The sequence below is a fragment of the Cryptotermes secundus genome, unplaced genomic scaffold (genome assembly GCF_002891405.2).
Source record: "Cryptotermes secundus unplaced genomic scaffold, Csec_1.0 scaffold1564, whole genome shotgun sequence".
NCBI lineage: Eukaryota > Metazoa > Arthropoda > Insecta > Blattodea > Kalotermitidae > Cryptotermes > Cryptotermes secundus.
Window position 1 is genome coordinate 544,367 of NW_019772127.1, and position 24,588 is coordinate 568,954.

Here is a 24,588-nt window from a genome sequence, read left to right on the forward strand (position 1 = left end):
TCAACCCCCCCTGCATATTTCATATTTTAAGCCTACTGTAATAATTTTAATACAATTCAGTACAGGGGGTTTGCTCTGAAAAACACCATGTAAATTTTATTTTAGTTTATATTTCTCAACTATACACAAATATCAAATTGAATTTTATCCCATTTTTCAAGCAAAGTTTATATTTTGTGTCATGTGCCTTTTTATACACAATGAACTGTTTCTGAGAAAATTTGGCATATCTCATTAAGACCTACAGCTTTCTTAAAAATATTTTTTATTTCATTTGTATATAACACAGTGCAAGCAAAATTATTTGTCTCAAAATAGTCTTGCCATTTATTAGCCTTGTCACAATAAATTTGGATCTGAAATAATTTAAACAAAATTGCAAAGAGGACATTTTGAAAATATGTATACCCCATAAAGCTGACGTGTTGACACCATTTATTGTATGTACTTATTTACAGACACTTCCTTATAATTACTTGAGCATTGCTGTATTTTGATACAATACAAGTGTATACACTTGGCACTGTTGAAGATCTGTTTGCTGTTACATGAGCACATTGTTTTCTAGTTTTGTTACCATGTGAAAGAAAAACGGAATGTTGTACAAAAATGACTGAGGTATTTTAATCTTTTTATTTGTAACTTCATATTCTACATTGCTTTTGTGAGTATTTAAATGTTTCCGATATGAAGGGCTGGGTATATACAAGAGGAAGGACAAAGTATTCAGATGTATACAATGAAAACTTTGAAGTCTGATATACAAAAACTAAACGTTGTTGACCTTGCAGTTTAATTGCTGGGGTTATTTATAGGAAAATGCATGTTTTCTACACTGCTGTGAAAGTGTTTTCATGGTGAGCTATTCAGTTTCTTCCACTGCCATGAAGACTTCAGCTTGATCATAGGTGAGAACTGACAACAGAAGGCCCCACGGTTCACAATGCATGACTGTGGTGTCATGATATACAGCTTACCTACTGTTTTCAAATTGAACATGTCAGCACTGAATATGAGATTTGGGGTTCTCATGGCCATGACTGTTAAGATTTTTATCTTGTGGGATGTGACATCATGTAATCTAGTAAAATTTACCAGTATTTCAGAGGAAACTGTTACAAATTCTTGTACCCTGAAGCTGAAGTAGCACATTCCTCTGAATCATCGGTAATCTCCCAGACTTCACAGTGTCACATCCCAGAAGATAGTAATCATCCATATTGAATATTCATAATGTACAACTCTGAAAATTCAGAGCATAAAAGTTACTTGGGCCTGTTGTTTTCAAGTTGGATGTCTGTGTGCTCAACATTTGGAGTGTACAAGTGTGAAACCATACCTTATAATTTTGCCTACTAGCAACTTCCACAGTTACCCAAGACAGTTTTCTTCCATAGCAATGTGAAAATTGCTTATAAAATGTGTACTAGGTTGTCTATTGAGACTGAATGCATGAAAGCTTCGATTTGTAGTTTAATGGTCAGGGATACATCAGATCTCATTCAGAATTAAGTTATATAGTATAATTGTGAGAGGCAGTCCCATATTTCTTTGACATGAACTTCATGCAGCCTACAACTTTATATTAAGAGTTTATATACAGTTCAAATAAAAAAAAAAATGACCATTTTCAAGGGGAGGCTAAAGTAAGCTTGGGATCATACTTTTAAGTAACTTTCATTTTTAATGTGAATGAAAATTAAAATGATTTGTTAACTAAAAAACTTCATGATGCAGAGTCTTTTGAAAAGCTGATAATTGTACAGCTCGTCAAAAGAAGCCCTATTTTTATGTAACCTTAAGATTCACTACTTTATTCACAAAATCCTACAATCAAACTATTCTGAGGCAGTTTATTATTGTTACAGCATGGTGCAGCCTGTATGGTTACATGGCCCAAATAGATCAAGTCCTGGATCATAAAAACATGAACTGAAATCATTAAAGCATCATTTAAACAAGATTTGAAAATATGTGATAGTGGTATATTAATATAATTATTGATTTTTTGGACATTATCTATTGCCCTGTGTTTTTATTTAAAAGCAAAGTTTTGGAGACTGGGGTACTCTGTCTCTGAAACCTTGTTCAAACTTTTTTTTTTGTAACTATGAATTATAATTTCTATTTAATATGTGATAGTGGTATATTAATATAATTATTGATTTTTTGGACATTATCTATTGCCCTGTGTTTTTATTTAAAAGCAAAGTTTTGGAGACTGGGGTACTCTGTCTCTGAAACCTTGTTCAAACTTTTTTTTTTGTAACTATGAATTATAATTTCTATTTAATATGTGATAGTGGTATATTAATATAATTATTGATTTTTTGGACATTATCTATTGCCCTGTGTTTTTATTTAAAAGCAAAGTTTTGGAGACTGGGGTACTCTGTCTCTGAAACCTTGTTCAAACTTTTTTTTTTGTAACTATGAATTATACTTTCTATTTAATATGTGATAGTGGTATATTAATATAATTATTGATTTTTTGGACATTATCTATTGCCCTGTGTTTTTATTTAAAAGCAAAGTTTTGGAGACTGGGGTACTCTGTCTCTGAAACCTTGTTCAAACTTTTTTTTTTGTAACTATGAATTATACTTTCTATTTAATATGTGATAGTGGTATATTAATATAATTATTGATTTTTTGGACATTATCTATTGCCCTGTGTTTTTATTTAAAAGCAAAGTTTTGGAGACTGGGGTACTCTGTCTCTGAAACCTTGTTCAAACTTTTTTTTTTGTAACTATGAATTATACTTTCTATTTAAGTTTCCAAACATTTTATAGTGGGTACATCTCATGCCATGTTTTTCTGAACTGTCTTTGCCAGTAGGAAATACATTCATCCAGTTAAGCATTCCTGCAGTATGTATGTGGGAAGCATATATCCTACTTTATTAAAATTCTGAGTCTACTTCAGAAGAAATAATTTGGCCTGTAAAGGTTAACTTAAGTAACCTGGAATTTCAGCCATAGGGTACATTTATGGGTTTCATGTGGTTTGTAGAATAAACAGTGATCGACTTCCTAAACATTATTAACTGATAATGTTTTAACAGATAAATGGTATTCTTGAGCTAGAAACGAAATTGTTAAATAATATTTAAACGGACTATTCCCTTACAAGAGTTAAGTCTAGCGAGAAAGGTGAAACTGCCATTTGTAGCATTGGTATATATGTTACATAATGGCAACAAACTGGTCAGGCAGATGCCCCTCTACCTTCCTGATTGACTCAGCCAGTATTTCACAAGTCTGTGTAAGCTGTCGGTTTCTTGACAATGGAAGAACTGAATTGGCTCGGCAACCCTCTCATCCAGCATTCTAACTGAAGCACATTCAATGTGACTTCCATGTCTGTATTCCCTTATCACAGCTGAGAATTAAATCCCTGTTTGGAATTCAAGTTGGACCACAACAACCATCCAGCTTGGAGCTCCTGTCTTGTTCAATGAAGTGTGTTAACTCATAAAGATGTTTCCTTGGAAGCTAACAAATAGAAGGGAGGATGAAGCAGGTGTGGCTGGGGCCCGTGGTGTCATGGCAGGGTTTATGAAGCCCTTCTACTCAATGTAGATGTCCTCAATAGGATATGCTGCCTCAATGAATTTCGTGTAAAATCGTTTGAAAGCCCTCCTGGAACAGAAACACAAAATGATATAGGCCTCATCAACTACACGTGGAATTTTGTGTTTGTATGTGGATGGTAGTATTCCATAAAGATTGACGCAGGCATACAAAATCTTGTTAAGAGTTGAGGTTTTCAAGGCCGTGACTATGAAGAATGCCGTCATCTGGGATCTGGTGCCGTGTAGATCTTGTATGAGCCGATGTTCCTCCCAGACGTCGGCTCTTACAAGATCTACATGGTGCTACATCCCAGAAGACGGTGTTCTTCATACAAAATCTTATTCCGCGGTACAAGTGCCTCAATTTCGGCGGTGACTGTGCTGAGGAGTACCTTAAGTATGAATGTATTTTTTGTATATAATACATTTTCTCATGCTTGTTTTGTTAACATCTCATCGGAGGTTACTTTCCGAATATCCCGCGTATAATGGTAATGATGATATAACTGAAAGCAAAGCATTCAGCCTAGTACAGGATTCGAAAATATGACTGCCTATGCACAAGTTCAACTTGCTCATGCATAACTTGAATTGCACTTTAAACTTGCGGAATGAAATTCCGTTACCTAAACATAATAACAATACAAGATTTGAAGGACTGGAAATTTGTGTAACGGAACGTGAGCTTTATGCTTTCTGTCAAAATACTTTGTTAAGTTTGGAATTTGTTTTGCTCTTTGTTGTAGGGATAGTCAAGTATAACCAGTTCTAAGTAGTAGACAACAACCAATCAAAATGTTGCGAAGGCCATATAAGCAGAGAAATCTCAATGTAAAGTCTTCAAATTGTAGCACTGACATTTCAGAAGAATTTTCTACCTCATAATTCAAGATCAAATTATTGGAGAGGTCTAAGACATGACTTGTGATTAGTCAGAACGGTGTAAACATAAGTATAGTGCACCCATTCAAGCTCAGAGCGCAAGTAACATTACAGTATGCATGTAATGTCTTCAGAATCTTGCAAAGAATAGTCTTACCCGACAGCTTCTGCGACGGGCCTCGTCGACTCCGCTCCCATGAAGACATGACACGCAAATCTCTGGAGTTGCGGGTGCTTAGTGATGAAGCCTAGGTAACGATGGTCTCTGGGATGAAACGCGCAGAATGATACGTTCTTCAGTGAGTAGAAGTAGTCATGGCATGGTACATCCTTGGGCTGGTAACAACACAATAACATAAATTTTCAAATATTTAGTTCTACATTTTCATTTTATGAAAAAAGCTATTGTCAAATGGCTGCATTTAAAGGTGGTTTCTTAGAAAGCAAAAACAAGAGTTCTAGTTGACTGGTATAGCACTAACGATTAGACTTATATTTGGAAGGTACCCAGCTTGGAACATCTTCAGAGTTGTCCAGAATGAGGTTTCCTCAGTATTTCCTGGCATATGCGAGGATAGCAGACATATTTTGAAATACTGTAGACCACGAATGTCTCTTTTCTAATCCTCGTACTGAACATTAAAATTCTGATCCTCATTCCAGTCTATGCTACTTAACCTCTGTAGTCGAAATCAACTAAGAGAAAAAGGAACTTACTGAAGGCTTCCTTCGGTCAACCATTCTGAGACCTTGATCAGACACCTCCAGGATGCACGAGTGGGGCTTGTGTTTTGGAACTCCCGAGGTCCCTACTATCTTCCTGACGGCCTGGCACAGAACGGCGTTCCCCTTGTGGCACCGCGTCTCCACGGAACCCAGATACCCCAGCAAATATCTCTCCCGCTTTACCTTCGGTGCACTGGGGTCGAAATCGCTGTAATCCATATCGACAGCATACGCTGATGGGAAGATGCCCTGACGCCCCGATCGCAGGTTCACCCCTGTGGAGAATCAGTGTAACTTCACTCGACTGTTATGTTTACTCATATAATGCGATTTGTTACTCGTGACTAATGGATTCCGTTCGAAGGGAGAGTGGCAAGGTTGGTGTGATTGTATTACTCGTTTGTAGAACTCAGTCAATCATGGAGCTGAGCCCTTCTTGAGAAGCCGCCAATTGTGCAGCTACGCAAGAACTTCCCAGCATTTTAAGGAACCCGAAGGTTCATTACCGTGTTCACAAGAGCCATCCACTGGTCCCTATGCTGAGCCAGATCAATCCAATCTATGCCATCCCATCATATCTCACCAAGATCCATTTTATTATTGTAAGATTTGAGGCTTTCACGGCGGTGACTATGAAGAAAGCAGTCTTCTGGGATTTGGCACCGTGTATATGTGGTATTAACCGACGTTTCGGAGGAACGTATCGCCCCCCTCTTCAGGGTAGAAGAAAAAGTATAAGAAATCTGCAAGCGACAACACCGTGAGAAACGGTAAAGCAGTCTGCTTTACGTTCCTCCGAAACGTCGGTTAACACCACATATACACGGTGCCAAATCCCAGAAGACTGCTTTCTTCATTTTATTATTGTCCATCCACATACGACTTGGTCTTCCCAGTGGTCTTTTTTCTTCTGATTTTTCAGGATAGCAGATGGATTTCTGAAAGGAAAAACTGTACCTTCGCACCAGAGGTCATCTGCTTCCTTCTGGACATAGATGGGATCGCCGATCTCCACTTCAATCTCGTCGTGATGTCGGGGCACGAACTTGTGGAGCCCTCTATGCGTCGCCTCCAGCAGCTCTAGCTGTGTGAAGGGCACTTCGCCACTGCTCGACGGCGACGCGGATTCCGGAGACAGGGACCCTGCGCCACAAATTCTTGTATATTTACCGACCCCCTACCATCATAATCGTTAGAAGAATCTGTATGGAACCAATTAATTAATGACAACCTATCGTCGCGGACGAGTTGTTGACATTCCTGCTCTGCATTCGGCTAAGTCCCGCATTTGATTCTCAGCTGGAACTTCATGTTTGTCCTCAGTTTCTCCAGGCAAATATTGGAATATTTCCGAAAGGCCACTACCACTTGAACCACATTGTTTTGTTCCTACAGAGCTATCATCTGAGAGCTTCCCGCAGATCGTGAAGCCGCTCAGGCGGAAAGGACAATCACGGCACGCAGAGCCAAAGATGGAGTAGCATGTAGACATCGTGCGAATGTAATATTTTCACAAGGGGAATCCTTGCGTACTAACTTGAGCATTTCCAGTGTGTGATGTGATCTGGGTTGGTTTCGTGTTTAATTTATTGGGCTGTGTGCTTGTTGATTCCGGTGGCAGCCCGAGTCTCAGCAGCTCGGTTAGGTAGGATGAGCGCTGGACTCTTCCGCTTGGGTGGCTCCGCGATTTGCGGCACGCTCTCAGATGAGCGCATCGTATAACCTATGAAGTTGGAATAGCATCAGTAAATAAAACCAAGAATCAATATAGTAAATTGAAAGATGAATTTGAGACTACGGGGATGATATCCGTAGAAATAGCTAAAGGGTACACAAGCGCAAATTAAATAAGAAATAAACAGTTATACACAAACAAAAAAAAAACTCCGTGGTTTTAGGCCGCAAGCGAACTATACCGACCGAGCGACCACCGCTTGTCGGGGAAGTTAGTGCCAACTTTAGGGGATAGAGGGTGTCGCGTGGTCAGTGCAACGAATCCCCACGGCCGTTAATTTCTGTTTTCTAGACCGGAGCCGCTATTTCCTTGAAGTTGCTCCTCAATTATCCTCACGTGGCTGAGTGGACCCAGTTCCAGAAACTACTTCTCAGAAAATCTGGTAGTGCCGGGAATCGAACCCGGACCTCTGGATCTGTAGCCAGAAACACTGACCACTAGACCACAGAGGCGGTCAAACTGTTATACACACATGCGATAAATGAAAAAAAGAATGAATGAGAGAAGACGAGTATAATGGGAGAAGGAAGATTGCCAGAAGTCTGAATTACCAAGAGTGATTCGTGACAACCGAAGAAAAGGCAGGAGACGGCCTAGTGCTTGAGAGAAGGTCATGATCAGTCAATTAATGATCCATTTTAATTCCCAATCGCATATTTCTCACTTCGCGAACCAAACTCCTCCACAGACTCACATTTATCTATACGTAGAAGTTCTATAGGATTTATGAAGGCTTCATGTTAGACATACTGAAACGGAATTATTACGGTATGCTTCATAGGAGCTTCTTCAATTATATGACCTTTATTTGGGGTAGCCCAGAATACACTCAATCAATAGGTGTGTTTCAGTCATTTGTTTTACAAATGCGATCTTCACTGAACGCATCTGATTGCTGTCGAAATGCGTCTATTACAATCACAAAACCAATCGCACTAAAGACTGGAGTGTCACATTGCATAGCGTCAGAAATTGTTAAATGTCTCTCACGTCCAAATGAAATTCTCAAACAGAAGTTATAGGCCTTAATGAGACCTGTGTTATGTCATAGACTAAATTCATTTTGTCTGTCTAAAAAAAAAAAAAAAAAAAAAAAAAAAANAAAAAAAAACTTCGACTTGAGTTTCATGTGAAGTAGTTGCTTTATCCCATACGAACCTGCGTTAGGTTTGTTCTTAAGGGCCGCGCCATAGCTCAAGCGCTTAGTCGCTGGCTTCCCACCGCGGCGGCCAGGGTTCGATCCCGGGTCTGGTGAAGTGGGATTTCTGGTGAACAAAATGGCGCTGGGGCCGGTTTTGTCCGAGTACTTCGGTTTCCCCTGCCAATCTTCATTCCACTAAATTCTCCATCACCATAATCACCCGGGGCCGTCTACAATAGGTCATTCAGTGGCCGCCGTGCCAAGTGGACCCAGTTGGACTCCACCCCCCACTAAGCGAATTCATTTTTTTTTAGATTTGTTCGTCAATTCTTGTTGCAGACTCACATTATCACATTTCCTTGAAATGTTTTCAGTAATTTCATGGATGATACGTGGATATACAGAGGAACATGATATCTCCTACACGCACTGACTTTGTGTGCGAACGACATATCAAATTGTATGGACTTTTGTGAATTAATCTATTGTTCAGCTATCATAACAACTTGAAGAAATGTCCCATGATCCTGTCAAGTTTCAGTACAAGCTCGTTCTGTAGCCTTCCCTATCAGCAGCTCAGACACATCCAGAAAGACGCAGTCCGGCGGGCTACGTACGGACACAAAGAAAAGGACTGGGTCATCGCCATTACCCCCTCCGCCCCGTGCTCTTGTTGAATATAGATCGATGTTATCACCCACGTCAGGGGAGACAGGGATTTCAAAACATGCAACCATATCTCATTGTACCTACCTAGTGATTACGTTAATATCTGTCCCTGCAGAAGTTTTTAAACTACGTGTACAAGAGGCTACTGACTGGCAGAGCGAATGATGACTTTTTCTTTACTGGCTCTACGGCCCCCTTGGGTCCTGGCCTCCGATTTTTCAGTTTCATGACTATTTTACAGACGGTAGGACTCCTTGGACGCGTGATCAGCTCGTCGCAAGGCTTCTACCTAAACACAGGGCAACACGAACACAGAATAAACTCATACACATACCAAACATCCATGCTTTATGTGGGATCCGAAACCACGATCCCGGCTTTCGAGCGAGCGAAGACAGTAGGTGTTTTAGACTGCTCGGCTACCGTGACCGACTATACTGAATGACTGCCAAGGTATTACTAATTAGTTAAATCAGTTTAGTAGAATCCTTCTTCAGAAGCTCATAGTCGCTCAGCTACTCCAGAATATTCTCATCTGTAATGGAACCCGAAAGTTCATTATCGTGTTCAAAAGAGCTAGCCACTGCTCTCTGTTTTGAGTTACCAAATCACTTATATTTCGGCTTAACTTTTGCTTTGTTGCGGTTTCTACAGCAGAAGCTATATAGCGTCGAGTGGGGTAGGCATGGATGTGTAAAGAGACGATTTTTACATATTTCTTTCGCACAAAGAGGCTGAGAAAAATAGAATAGACGGTAAGCCGACCGAGATTCAAAGCAGGATCCTCTAGAATACAAGTCTGTAGCATCAACACTAAACCACCGAGCCGGCTGTCATAGTGATAACGCCCTACATTTGAAGTGTGAGTGTGCATGGTTCGAATCACGACCGGGAACCCGGAAAATTTGACTGAGGTTTTTCATCTTCCTCAATTACTTCGGGGCAAATTACAGTACTGTTTCTCGAGTAGACACTATCCTTTCTTTCCAAATATGTTCCAGTTCATTAGTGATCGATGACCCTATTATCCGATTTCCCGTCTGTTCTATTCCCATTTCTCCCACTTGGAGCATAGAACATCCGTGAAACCCGTCGCTTTACTTCAAAACTCTTTCAATGGGGGATAAGTCCGACGCAAGACCGCTACCTACACAAACAGAATAAACGTATACAGACATCCATGCCTTGAGTGGGTTTCGAACCCACGATCCCAGCGTTCGAGCAAGCGAAGACAGTGACCTCACCATTCGACGCTATATAATTCGTCAAACTGATAGCATCGTAAAATAAACCACAAACCCGCTACACCATATTTCTGTACCACCTTATAAATTTAGTTCATCCTTCTAGCCGCATTATGGCCCTGGGGTCAGTTCAGCCTCTAATAGAAATGAGTACCGGGAATCTCCCTGGGGGCTAGAGGGCGGCCGGCGTGTAAGGCTGAAGGCCTCAACTCCATCTCTGAGTCGATTGTCTAGAAAATGTGGGAACCTCGACGTCTCTAAACACAATGGGCTTTCACGGCCTGTTAAAGGGATAGCTTTGACTTTTTGTAAGTGTATAAAATTATCACGGAAGGTATCCAAATTTCGAATGATTAAATAACCTTACAGCCTAACATATTTGAGTCTGAATTGGCCAACTTCAGGAGTAACCAGTGCTAAAGGAAACCCTATATAATTCGCATTAAATAGTTTTAAATAAATAAATTATTTAAACTAAATCGAATTGCAAATCCTTAAACTGCTAATATTATTTTTAAGTTCATCAGAAACCATTTGAAGTGCCAAACATCGATATTCACGAATGAAAACCCTCACACGGTGGGCGTTTGTGCTTGTTCTCACAGAGGTGGGCGGGCGGGGCGCCCGGATCACGGTTCAACTTCCACCGCTTCTCGCCCTTGTACAAAGTCTTTATGCCACCGAAATACTTGCGCACGCGATACAGAATTATTGTCAAACGTTTTCTGAGTCTCTATATAAGCATCAGTAGCACTCTTCCCCATCCTGACACAAAACTTGATTGCATAACTTTGCTTATTCTTCTCCATTTTTGTGGCGCTGTACCAAAACATACATCTACACGAACCCCAACAGAGCCACATGTATTCAAGCCAGCAAGTTCAAACTTTGATCGAAGGTAGAGGAAGGATGTAGCTATCATTTCGTAATGGTCTCGGCGCCGTAGTATTGCAATTTCTCGTACTACAAAATTAATCTCTTTACTTTGTTAACGCACCTCGTATATGTTGCCTTGTCAACGTAATGCCCAAGGCTGCGTTACGAGCCCAATAATCATGAAAATGTTTATTTGGCAGTATCGTGTGGCATCCTTCTAGTGTTCTGTGTAAGCTGAAATGTTGAAGTTATCAAATTATAATTTTACATTTTTACTGTAGTCCTATTCCTGGGAGGAGCAAAATTACGAACATGTTCATACGGCTCTGGGGCCCACCCGACCTCCTGTCTCTTCAGTAACATTAATTTTATGGCCGCGCCATAGCTCAAGCAGTTAGTCGCTGGCTTCCCACCGCGGCGGACCGGGTTCGATCCCGGGTCTGGTCAAGTCGGATTTGTGGTGGACAAAGTGGCGCTGGGGCAGGTTTTCGACGAGTACTTCGGTTTCCTCTGTCAATCTTCATTCCACCAATTGCTCCACAATCACCCTCACCTGTCATCCGGGGCTGGTACAATAGGCCAGAAGTGGCCGCAGTGCAAGGGACTTAGTCCCACCCCACTAGCAATAAAGAAAAGCATTAATTTTATAGGACCTCAACTTTCCAAATTCAAGAAGTACGTAATATCCCTGTTCGACTGCACTCTTAAAGCAACGCTCTGGGAGCTTGAAGGCGATGGAACTCACCCTGATGTCCAAGTTGGGGCGACATGGATTTTGGTCCGTCTGGTGAGTGAGCTGTGGAGTTGCCTGAATCCACGTCCGTGCTGTGGAAGCGCTCAGAGTCCGGGGAACTGGCTCCATCTGCGAACACATGAACTTCCATCAGCACTGTGCCTGCAGGAGCACGATGCCGTCTCCAGCGTCCTCAATAGGACAAGCCTGGCCGCTACAAAATGTCGACGCAACGCGTTTTCCTCGTATGCATATATTCTAATATTCGAGAAAAATAAGAGAATATGAAATTTGTATCAAAATGGCCTGCATATAAGTTAATATCTAATTGTTATATACCTGTGTTATGTATATGTATGTGCGAGTGAATGCGCGCGTACATACCCGCACATGAATATGCTCGTATAAAATACAGCGCGTCTTTTCTCTAAAATATGATCGTTGGTGCTTTTATAATCGGTTTCAGCCTCAAGGTTTAAACATAAAAATTACTGGAAAATGCGCAACTTTTGACGAGACGAAAGTATACATAAATTATTTGCCGATGTGCCAACCCGCGCATACTGATTTAAAAAGCACTGTACATACATGTGTACATTTTTCAATGGCTCTTCCAGCTCATTCAGGACCCTAACCGGCAGCCCTTTACCCCTAAGAATATTCCTGTTACTCATTTCAGTTAGAAGCTGAGTCGACCCCAGGACCATAGTGTTGCTGGAAGGATTAGGTCAATTGAAAAAATCCAATGACCTCATCGGGATTTGAACACGCGACCTTCCGGCTTGTAGCATAGTGCCTCAACCAACTACGCTACCGCGTGCCCCCTGTGACCGGCTACATACATACATGAAATATGAAATATATTTGTACATGTGTCTGTTCCTTGGGGCAGAACAGCATGTCTTCAAGAAATAAGTGAAATAACAAAGTACGTTTACAGTGATAGAGTTAAATGTTTAATTGTTCCTTAGCGTAATGAGTGGTGATTAGTTCTAACAATTGGCGTTTAGAATTCCGAAACTCTTCTGCTGTAACTCTCAGATCACTGTGTAACATGTTGCCGTTTGTCGTTCCCGATGCGGTATGTATGTTTATACACACTGTAAATACATCCTGAGCGAAGTAATGTCCCATACTATTACTAAGCCCGCCAAGTCCTGACTGCGCAGGAAATTTTGCCACATCCGCTCTTAAAGAATACCCCATAGGAGTTGTTTTGGTTAGCTTGTAGTGATAATAATGACCTTAAAAGGATCGGATTTATTACAAAATTTGAATTAAGTAATATGCAAATTCATATTCCACGCACCCATATAAATTGCGGACAGTAAAATTCATGCCTGATATTGCATTAATGAAAACTGACGATGAATATTTCCAAGCAGACCTATAGCTTATCTGTCAGCACCTCTCGGTCTACTCCCAAGTTTACGTCCCCACTCGGGAAGACGAAGGGCCACAATAAGGGAGGACTTACCTCTCAAGTAACTATGACACTTGAGTATGAAGAGGTGTCTGGTCTGGCCTCCAAGTGCGAATTGCAGAGATTCAGGCATAATATTGTCACCCTTGTCCATGAGTTCTCCCAACTCGTCGGCCAGCGACGGCTGCACCATGGCCATCACAGATGCTGGAACAGCGAGATAAAACTGACGTCCTCTGCGATTTGCGATGCATTCGTCTGTTCATATCGTAATGGTGATATGAAAGTAAACACTGAAATATAGGTCTGTATAGACTCTAGCCTTCTTATGTTTAAGTATATAATAATATGTTATTATGTATTATATATTATTTTATATGTCAAGTCTTTTATAAAAGTTATACTGAAATATGTAGATGATAGTCTTTTTACATATTGTTATGCGTAGAGAGGTACGCGTGACGAAAATAATGGGTTCTAGATCAAATGATTTGATTTATTAGCAATTCGGTTACAAGTTCCCTTCATTACAATTAATAGAGCGCTATCGCTGATTTACTCATGTTCCAGTTCACCGTTGCACACGCACTATGATTTTAAGTTTCCACTAGTCGTCTCCTGGCAATAGATCTCAAAACAGAAACTAGCACCTCAAATCACTATGAAGTCTTCTTGCCATTTCGTGTTCAATCGCCCTGGAACCTTCGAACTCGACTAAAAGCTCTGAACTCCTCAAGCTGGCGGCTGACTCGTAACTGCCTCGAACGAATTCCGTCACTCCCTTATATATAGCCGCGGAACGGGCATGGATCTACAGTAAACAGTGTCTAGCTAGCAAGTCCAGTGGCGCAAGCTGGACGGACATACAGAAAACACGTGGTCTCTATCCACTGCTTTGTGACGTCACCGCGGACACGGAAAACACGGCTTCCTCTATTGTTGTTTGTTAGACCGTGTTTACAGAGATATCTGGCAACGCGTTGATCAAATCCGTTACAATATGAGTACCCTTATTTAAAACACTTTCCAAAGTACACAGATACCCATATTTATGACATTATATGCCTGACACATAAGTCGTTTCTAATGGCATAAACGTACGCCAATTTTCGACGTCTGAGTGCCTGGTGTGAATTCTCATACCTATGTGACTATGGCAAGTAGAATTCAAGTAAGTTGCTGACTTTACAAGAAATGATTGAGTCTCTTCGTTTCGCCAAACATTAACATACGAGTACATTGAAATTGTTAGATTTAGTTCAATTACTGGAAGGCGCTAAGGACACCCGGGTGTTTTAGACTGAATCCATTTAGTATGCAGGACGTCATTGGGTCCACTGTACAGCCACGAACGATAGGTGATCAAGGAGTAGTGGGAGGAATGACAGTCGGCAAGGACACCGAATTCCTCGGAGGAAATCTGAGCCAGTGCTTCTACTTCCACTACAAATCCCACATCACTAGATCTGGGATCGAACCCGGGAAGCCGGCGACTAACCGCCTGAGCTATGGCGCGACCTTTATCTGACTTACATTTTTTATTCTTGGGTATCTCCGGTAGTTTGCGGCGTCGCCTCTCGCCGGGCCCGGGTCGGTGCTGATCTACCCAGTTTGAGAGATGCACCCCTTTTCCACCGGCATCCTGCTCCTCACTGTGTAACGGTAGACAGACTCCCGACCCTGGGGTGCCTCGTCCACTGCTAGGGTGTCGACTTCGTGTCTCGGTTGAAGCTGTGGCGGTGACCTCGTCCTCATCGTCCAGGTCCCCTGAAGCCCGGCGGTGCTCGGAGCCGGTGCTGTTGGTGGGGCTGCAGCAGACTAATTCCTCCTCTCCGTCACTCTTCGACGATGTAGAGGAGTCATCGTCTAGCACCACATCGTGCACCAGCCTGCAGTAACAATTGTGTGCTTAGGACAGCTTCACAAGAGCACTCCTGGCCCTCCCGCTAGGTCTTATATTCGCGTACTGTCTCTTGTTGCAAAGCGGCCACACTCCACGTGTGACACTGTATACAACCCTACATCTGAAGAAAGCAGTCTTCTGGGATTTGGCACCGTGTATATGTGGTGTATATGTTGCAGATTTCTTATATTTTTTCTTCTACCCTGAAGATGGAGGCGATACGTTCCTCCGAAACGTCGGTTAACACCACATATACACGGTGCCAAATCCCAGAAGACTGCTTTCTTCATAGTCACCGCCGTGAAAGCCTCAAATCTTACAACCCTACATCTGTTTGCTTCTATTCACTTAATACATAGCACGCCAAAGAGAGGACTTATATTTTATTATCAAAGCCACCAAATTTTTGTAAGTTTATGAGGATATTTTTGAGGTCACATACTGTAGGAAGAAGAAATAGAATGTGAGGGTATGGAGTGGATTCATCTGGCTCACAATAGGATCCAGTGGCAGGTACCTGTGAACACTATATTAAACCTTCGAATTTCATAAAAGGCAATTAATTTATGACCAGCTGAGCGACTGTTAGTGTTCTATGAATAATTCTACTCCATGAAGTTAGTTACTACAGCAGGGATTATAGCTTATCCTTGATGGGACAAATTTCCGCCCCGGTACTGCCGTCAGACGAGCTGGACGCCTGCCACTGCTTTCTGAAGGATGATTAATTTTCTGAGTCCTTTCTTCTTGGAGGCGACCTGGCAATCATAGCGATTCCCTTGCTACACAAAATGTTGTGTACATAGTGCTTACATACGATGACGCTGGAAGCTCTGTGTCTCCTTGTGTTATAGGCAACTTTTCATTGTTTGCGAGCAAGTGGGTTGCTGGTCACACGGGGCTTTACGCTTTCTAGAATAATCTCGTTCATTCGTGAGTTACGTAACGAAATTGTGTCAGCAATTAACAGTATCGAATGAGATGAGAGGGCTACTGAGTCTCGGGTCATTTAGAAACGCTGTTTCAACTTAACAAGTTACTAGCTTCATATGACATAAAAGAGTTTGTAATTGATTTGGGGGAACTGAAAAATACTATTTCAATTTCGGACATTATGCGTAAGAAATATGAGAAAACTATCACGGATGGTAAGAATATGAAGATTTATAAGTAGACAGCTGTAGCCTATTTGAAAGCGGTAGCCCAGAATTCGCCTGGAGAGAATGAGGCACACCACGAAAAGCCGAAGTCATGAGGCTGAACTTTGAGTGGATCTGTCACGAATAGCTAGGATGCAGCCTGACCGAACCTGCCTAGTACCGTACAGAGAAAGAGAACAAGAAAGTTGGAAGACAATGTAGAATGGAGAAAGAATAAATGAATAAATTAAAGAGGAAAATAAGAAAAACGAAAGAAAAAGGAAATGAAAAGATAGAAGACAGTAGGAAATAAAGAAAGAAAGAAGTAAGAGATAGAAGGAAGGAAATAATTTGGAGCAAAAGAGGAAAGAAGGAAAGAGAGAAAGAGACAGGGGCTGAAAAAGAAGGAAAGGAGGAAAGAAAAGAAGAAGGAGGTTGTGGCTGCCGGGTCACAGTGTTTCTCTGAGGCGTTAGCCTTAACGGCTCGTTATTCCCGTAACGCATCATCGCCAGAGACATTAATGGTACAAAGGCAACGGCCCAGCTTTCAGCAAAGTTAAAGGTCACAGCTGTGGGACGAGACAGGCAGGTTCATATCTTGTAAGAGTTATTCGCACAGAGAACCATAACATGGACAGATCATTACAAATGTCTTCCTGTCCGTCAACAAGTCTCATCGAGTTCTCCACAAAAGTCGATCAAAATGACTTGTCGGACAGGCGAGAGGGTCCATATGGAAATAGGTGGAACCACTTTCATTTTTTATTTACAGAACTAATTTACATGGCGCCAAAATGAAACTTTATTGTGTTACGTAAGATGTAGAAAATTTCTCCGAGCCGTTTTTCAATGGGATATACGAGTACATTAACTGGAACTTATTTACTTACTTACTTACTTACTTACTTACTTACTCGTGGAGCTGAGCCCTTCTGGAGGAGCCGCCAATTCTGCAGCTACTCAAGAATTTCCCAGCATTTTATGGAACCCCAAGGTTCATTATCGTGTTCACAACAGCCTTCTACTGGTCCCTATCCTGAGCCAGATCTATCCAATCCATCCCATCCCATCCTATCTCTCTAAGATCCATTCTAATATTGTCCACCCACCTACGCCTTGGTCTTCCCAGTAGTCTCTTTCCTTCTGGATTTCCCACCAATATCCTATACGAATTCCATGTCTCCCCCATTCGTACTACATCACCTGCCAACCTCATTCTCCTTCACTTGATCATTCTAATTATATTTGGACATTATGTTACGAAAGTGAACTCAAAGCCTCGGACCTGGACGGATTATTTGGATTTATTCATCTGTAATCTGTCAGACGACAGATCCACAGTCTCTTCCAAAACAGTTCCTCCACTTAATGCGATCTAGAGCTTTCTCCTTCAAATGAGAATATCCTCTACTGTCCCCAAGGTCATCCAGCATTTTCTTACGTCTTCTTCCTCGTCTTCTGGTCACTTCTATCCGCCCTTCTAGCTTTCTTTCAATAACTTCTTTAGAAGGCAGTTACTGCGTAAGATATGACCTATCCAATTAGCCTTCCGTTTTCTTATTTCGTGTAGGATATTCCTCTGCTCACTGACTCTAATTAACACTTCTTCATTTCTCACATAATTGGTCCAACTGATCTCCATCCTTCTCCAACACCACATTTCGTAGCTTTCCAAGTGTTTCTGATCTACTGCCCTAAGTGTCCAAGTTTCAGCCCCATACAAAGCAATGCTCCAAATGTAGCATTTCCCTAGTTTCTTCCTCAAAGTTAAGTCCAATTTGATGGTAAAAAGATTCTTCTTTTTGCTAAATGCAGCTTTTGCCATGACAATCCTAGATTTAATTTCACACATACACCTTGCATCATCTGTTAACAAGCTACCCAAATATTTAAAACATTTCACATTCTCCAGTTTTTTTGGTCTGTCTTTATTGTGACTGGCGTTGGTTGTCTCGAAATTTTCATTACTTTTCTTTTTTCCACATTCATTTTCATGCCATAGCACCTTCCAATTTCAATTAGTCTATCAATCATACCCTGTAGCACAGTTTCTTCCTTAGCCATTAACACAAGGTCATCTGCATATTTCACAGTTTGAATAATTTGCCCTCATAATTTGAAGTCTCCAAGCCCATCCAGAGCTTCCTTGGTAAGGCATTCGCTGTACAAGTTGAACAAAATTGGTGATAAACAGCATCCTTGTTGAACTCCTCTTCCAATCTGCACACTTCTTGTCTCCCCTCTGTCCAGTCGCACTCTAACTTTCTGATCCATGTACAATTTGCTGATCAATCTTCTTTCACCCCAATCGATACCTGTTTCCTTTAGGATCTGCATTAATTTGGTCCAGTTTACACGGTCAAATGCCTTCTGCCAATCTATGAAGCAAACACACAGTTCTTCATCTATCTCCAAAGTTCGTTCTGTCATAATTCTCATCATCCCAATTGCATCCCTGATTCCTTTTCCTCTTCTAAATCCAAACTGATCTTCTCCAAGTATATCCTCTATTTTCCTTTCAATTCTTCTTTTAAGTATCTTTGCTATTTTCTTTGCTGTATATGCAATAAGGCTTATTGTGCGATGGTCGCTGCATTTTGTAGCTTGTGTTTTTCTTTAAGACAATCATTGTCACTTCTGTAAAGTCCTTGGGCCACTCCCCAGTTTCATATATGGCTCTTTGGATAAACGACATTAAATGGATCACAAAGGAAAATATTTCTGACTCTGTACAGTGCGATTACATTTACAACAACATATTTTAACAATAAATCAATATCAAGACAGTGAACTATGAAAAGTAGTAAAGAATTCATTTGAGAAATACGTGTACTATTATTAGAGTCTAGAACAACAGTTCTCAACCCACTATCCCATAGACATGTATGTCGCCGGTACCTCTGTGAATAGAAATTTGCTGGAGAGAATAAATTGATATCTGATAATTGATCTTTTATTTGGGAATGCCTGGTTCGTATCACAGTTGGCATCTTCCTTTCCGAATGCAGTTTTTCGTGTGTTTCTCCAGTCATTTGAGCGAATGACGAAGTAATGCTTCCAAAGATACTGCTGCTACGTGCTTTCCAATCCTTTCTGCTTACTCTTCAGGATCTGCTTGCATATCATTCAATACTATAGGGCCTATAATCCCTGCAGTTAAAATAACAGCGTTAGGTAACCTAAGATCCAGACTGCCATTAGAAGCGACAAACTAGGAAATATTGGAAATAAGCTTCAGTGTACCAAGCCATCCTAGCTTTCCCCTAAAATGTACGCGGAAAACCATTGAAAATGCCAGTCAGGATAATATGCAAGGTCAGGCAAAGCTGTCCCTCTACTTAATTAATTAAGGACTATGCCATGAAGGCGTATGTGGGAATGAGCGGTCACCTTCACGCCTCAACCGTTTTATCCCCGAAGAAAGAGCCCCCGATGCCCACTTGATAGGAGGTTGTGTGGACCACAGAGCCGGTCTGGACGACGTGGAGAAGTAAAAATTATTCACCTTACCAGGACTCAAACTCCGACCCCTCGGTCAAGCCCTTAGACAGTCACTATACCGACTGCGCTATCCCAGTTCCTCAGGATAATGGACGCCCTGGTACCTGAAGGCAGTATAAGCTTTATACGTTGGTCTCCGAACGTTGCTTGGAATTTTGTTTACATTTTTTTAAACCCACTCACGACAACATACAAATGCACTGCAAATACGTGTATTTTGTAGGGGTAACGTTAAGATACAAACATAGCATTTCCCTTGTAGCTAAGCATCCTAATATGAAGGTGTATCATAGACGCTGAATAAAACACCCACATATTCTCTGACTCGGCACTAGATACGTGTATGTTCAAGCACAAGCCCATTTTATACCCAGGGGAAGAACACATTGCGCCCACTCTATTTGTCTTAGAGCTGGAATTGATGGGTTGAAATGAGAAATCCGAACACCTAAACTACAGGTTGAACGTCATCGTTAAGTTGGTAGCGCCTAGCTTTGCGTGAGGGAGACTGGCTATTCTAACTGAGAATTTGTACAGTTGTCTTCAGTTCCAGTAAAGTTCTGCGACAGTAATTTAAAATTGGCCAGTAAAGTTTCCTTTCACATTCTGCCCATCTAATATTTTGCATTTTTTCTTCCATGCTGCAAGGTTATGGATGCTGGAATTGGTAAAGGAAGAAGACAGTACTGACTTGTAAGAAATTTATCTTTTTAATCGCCCCTTTGCAAGCCTTCTGAGTCCCCTTTGGAAAGGGTCCCAGTTCCAGTGTTAACTGAATACAGATGGACAGGTCCTGGTATATAGCTAAACGCTTCAATTATTTGTAATGGAGTGTTCACATGTTTCGAGCGCTTCTTAGCTTTATCGCAGAAAGTGCAAATATTGCATAAATTGCATGCGAATTTCCTGTATTACTTGCCTTGTTCTTTCGGACCAAATTGACCAACTATTTTCTGTGTCTATTTTCAAGTTTCTTATTTACCGACTTTCTCAGTATTGATACTTATAGCGTCAGTATCTTCTGGGTTGCAACTAACAGTTTTTGTATCGCCTCTCCCAGACTGTAAAGACCCTGATACCCTCCTAGACATTATAAAGATACTTCGTGACGTTTAAGCTCTTTGGATGTATCACTAAGGCTACCTTTTCATTATTAGGTTAGTAATTTTCGCTTTTAACGTCTTTGGTTTTGCTGAAAGTAATACGTACGCGCCAACCTAGTCACAAAGACAAGATACGTAATTACTGTAAAACTGAAATGCAAACGTCACAGTACCCGAAGGTTCGTCACTTAATAGCAAACTCTGTCTGTTGATACTTGTTTTTAGAATAAGATGGTTAAGTAAGGATATATTATATAATAAATACATTTTATTTGATGAACAGAATACAAGTATGTTAAATGTTGAATGAATTATGCAATGGCAATGGATTTTAATGTTAAAGTAAACAGCAACAAATTGAATCGAAATCATTTCAGTGGTTTGGAAAGCGAAACAAGTCCACGGAGAGACATGACTTCTCCATAGTGTTTTTAATGTATGCACTTTATGTGAATCGATTATTAGCGACAGTGCATAACGTTATACACATGAGTGTAACTGAGGACTGAGTTAGGGCTTTCGATCTGAGATCGCAATAAAATCTGTACTGCAATTTTTTGCTGAATATTGCATGTAAATCATTGTTCTTAATTCTTATCTAATTATAATTTAATTCCATGATTTATTTTAACCGTCTTCCAGTGCATACACTCATCAATCTCCTCCTCTCACTGAACAATTTTAATATTTTTAACATTTAACATTTATCAATATATATTATAAATATATGTTTTAGTTATTTTAATATGAAGACAAGGCATGCAATGAACTAGTTTAGTGTAAATTGAATAAGCACCTGAAGATGGCACTTTTGTGCCGAAACATGTAGTGCGAGTGAGAGGAGGAGATAGATGAGTGTATGCACTGGAAGACGGTTAAAATAAATCATGGACTTAAATCAGTGCAACAGGACGCTAAAATATAACAATATAATTTAATTCGTTTACTTCATTTATTTACTAATTATTTCAAAATTCTTAGAAACGTAGTCCTATACCTAGTGAAGTGTAAAACAGACTACCGTGTAGTTAACAAAAAAAAGTTATATTTGAGGTTCTCACATAAGGGACTGCGGGAAGTACTAGATCAATGCTTGTGAGGACGTACTTTCTGGTAGAAATTTACCTACTTCTCTGAGCAACATTCCGGAAAAAGAAATAAAATTACCATTCTCATTAAACAACAATTTTCTATAATATTTAATGCCATATTATTGCCAATAGGAATATAATTTAATATATGACTAAATATTATACATTATTACACAGCGAAGGTGTTAGCACGTAATCTGCTTGCTGCCTACCTCTCACGCATGAAAGCGAGAAAATCGGCCGGGTTAAGGACTAATTGCTTTAGCGCATTAATATTACTCACGTGTAACTCTGAGCTGGGGCCTTGATGTGCTGTGGCAGTCTTTCGAAATAGTGCCGGAATTCTTCAAATTCTGTGTCCGCCATGTTTATTGTCAGGCTACTGCCACCAACACCATTTCGTTCGACCCGACCCACAATCCTCTGCGCGACGCAACTCGCTGTCTCCTGACGCTGCAACTGTGCGCCGTGTTCACAACATTAACTACATATATTGATTGAGTACGGTTTCTGTAACACAGTGTGGCTTACAATCCTGGTTTATCGAGCCGCCAGGCTTTTCAATGATGCTCTGGGGTTACTGTACAAATTGATGGAAACCCAGTACAATAAAATGTCCCTGTAGTGGATCAGATTTTACAAATGCCTTGCGAGGCTATTTCAGAGTGATTATCTTGCAACATATCAGCGTTCCAGCATGTTACACGTAAATAGCAATAATAAATCGTACAGCCAATTAAAAGCTATATTGTTCCTTTACCTCTCCAGCTGTGGCTATAAACATGAATATCTTCTTATACTATACACAAATATTTTGGTTAACTGGATTACAGGCTACTTATCAAGTATATTATTTTGTTTCCTTGGCACTACAGCCCCTGTGGGCCTAGGCCTACCTCCATGAACTTCTTCGTCCACTTCGGTTTTTCTAGATCTTACACGTTCGGTAGGACTCCTTGGGCGGGTGATCAGCTCGTAGTAAGGCCTCTACCTATACACAAACACAGAAAAACGCAAACACATAAACTAAACATCCATGCCCTGAGTGGGATTCGAACCCACGATCCCGGTTTCCAAGCGAGCGAAGACAGTGCATGCCTTAGACCGCTCGGCTACCGTGACCGGCCCAAGTATATTATAAGCGATATAATTTTACGTTTAGTGTCTGTAAACGTATTTAAAATTATTTATTTTTAACAGCAACTGTTTCCCATTTGACCCCAGATTAAAATAAGTGTTCATCTTTGTTCTGTTTTTATGGGGTTTCGAGTTCAGCCTTCTGTTTGCCGAAGACTCCGGTTTAGTGGGTGCCGTACCGGCTTCGTGCACCGGACATTCTGATTCAAATTTCTCTTGGATCTGGCAATTTTACCTGAGATTTGGATGACTTTCCTCAGGTTCTCAGTGTAATGCGTACAATGTATGACAAGATGGCTTTCTCACTAGCGTCTTTCCATATCATCCACAGCCAACCTCCAGTATCTAACCTATTTAAAGGAAGAAGATTCAATAGATATGACCAATCGACTAACTAGTTCAGACTAACTCCGTCCTCCGAAGGTTTTATGTAATTTTGTAATGGCATGGGCTCTTTGTTCCAGAAGCAGTGTCGTCCTTCTTTAAGTGGACTACGCTAAGAATATTTTATGAGAATTTCCAGGTTCATTTTTATTATACCATTTATAAGAACACCGGAGCATCCTGCTGGTGCCTCCTTCAGCGACTAATTGAAAATATCAACCTCATTTCTCAGGATCAATCTTGTAGAAAGGCTCATTTCGATGTTCGATATCCTCCATCGAGGTGACTCAGTGTCATCAGATTGTAAGTTGAAAGTGACCTATAGAAATTTTTATGTATTTAAGAGAACTAACGCGTAGGTTAGTGGTTTGACAAATTCTTTGAGACTTCGGGGCCTGGAAAATGGCCTGCCGCTATTTTAGCGTTTAATTAGTTAATTACCTAACCAATCAACTAACTAATTTGCCTGGAATATTATTCAGATGTACCGTATAAAACGGTTCTGTATTGGTATGAAATTTAGTCTCTGGCATTAAGGGAGGAACATAGACTGAGGGTGTTTCAGAACAGGGTGTTGAGGAGAATATTTGGACCGAAGAGAGATGAAGTGACAGGAGGTTGGAGAAAACTACATAAAGAGGAGCTATTAGAATGCTCAAGTCAGGGAGGATTAGGTGGGCAGGGCATGTAGCACGAATGGAGGAGATGAGGAATGCGTATAGGATATTGGTGGGAAATCCAGAAGGAAAGAGACCACTGGGAAGACCAAGGCGTAGGTGAGTGGACAATATTAAAATGGATCTTAGAGAGATAGGATGAGATGATATGGATTGGATTGACCTGGCTCAGGATAGGGACCAGTGGAGGGCTCTTGTGAACACGGTAATGAACCTTCGGATTCCATAAAATGCTGGGATTTTCTTGAGTAGCTGCAGCATTGGCGGCTCCTCCAGAAGGGCTAAGCACCATGAGTAAGTAAGTAAGTACCGTATAAAACTTATCTCCTCTGCACGTTACTAAGACCGGTTCTGGGGCCCACCCAACCTCCTCTGGAATTGGTAAGAGAGGCTCTTTCCTTGGAGATAAAGAGGCCGGGCCGTGAAGCTGACTACTCATCTCCAACTAATGCTGAGGTCAAGTATGTGTCTTCAAGGCGTAGTGTTTCGTCAGTTAAGCGCAGGGACAACTCTACATTTTAATTTTTGTCGTATAAAACGAACTCTATGCTGCAGAGTCCTTCTCCTCAAGTTAATCTTATCTCTGCTGCTCAAAATACTCTTCCCCTTGCATGGAACTCAAACATTCAGTATCCTGCCAACAAGAG

The 24,588-nt window shown here is 40.9% G+C and overlaps 1 protein-coding gene across 1 annotated transcript; it reads right to left on the bottom strand.

The window, feature by feature from the left end:
* Nucleotides 1-2,291: 2,291 nt before the first annotated feature.
* On the bottom strand, nt 2,292-22,661 carry LOC111875214 (JNK-interacting protein 1). The gene is made up of 9 exons (XM_023871276.2): nt 22,640-22,661; nt 22,027-22,202; nt 14,540-14,895; nt 13,061-13,213; nt 11,596-11,712; nt 6,143-6,328; nt 5,177-5,460; nt 4,617-4,795; nt 2,292-3,644 (listed from the first exon to the last, which is right to left on the bottom strand). The coding sequence occupies exons 1-9, from the start codon at nt 22,643-22,645 to the stop codon at nt 3,572-3,574; spliced, it is 1,530 nt and encodes a 509-aa protein (XP_023727044.1). The 5' UTR covers nt 22,646-22,661; the 3' UTR covers nt 2,292-3,571.
* Nucleotides 22,662-24,588: the final 1,927 nt, after the last annotated feature.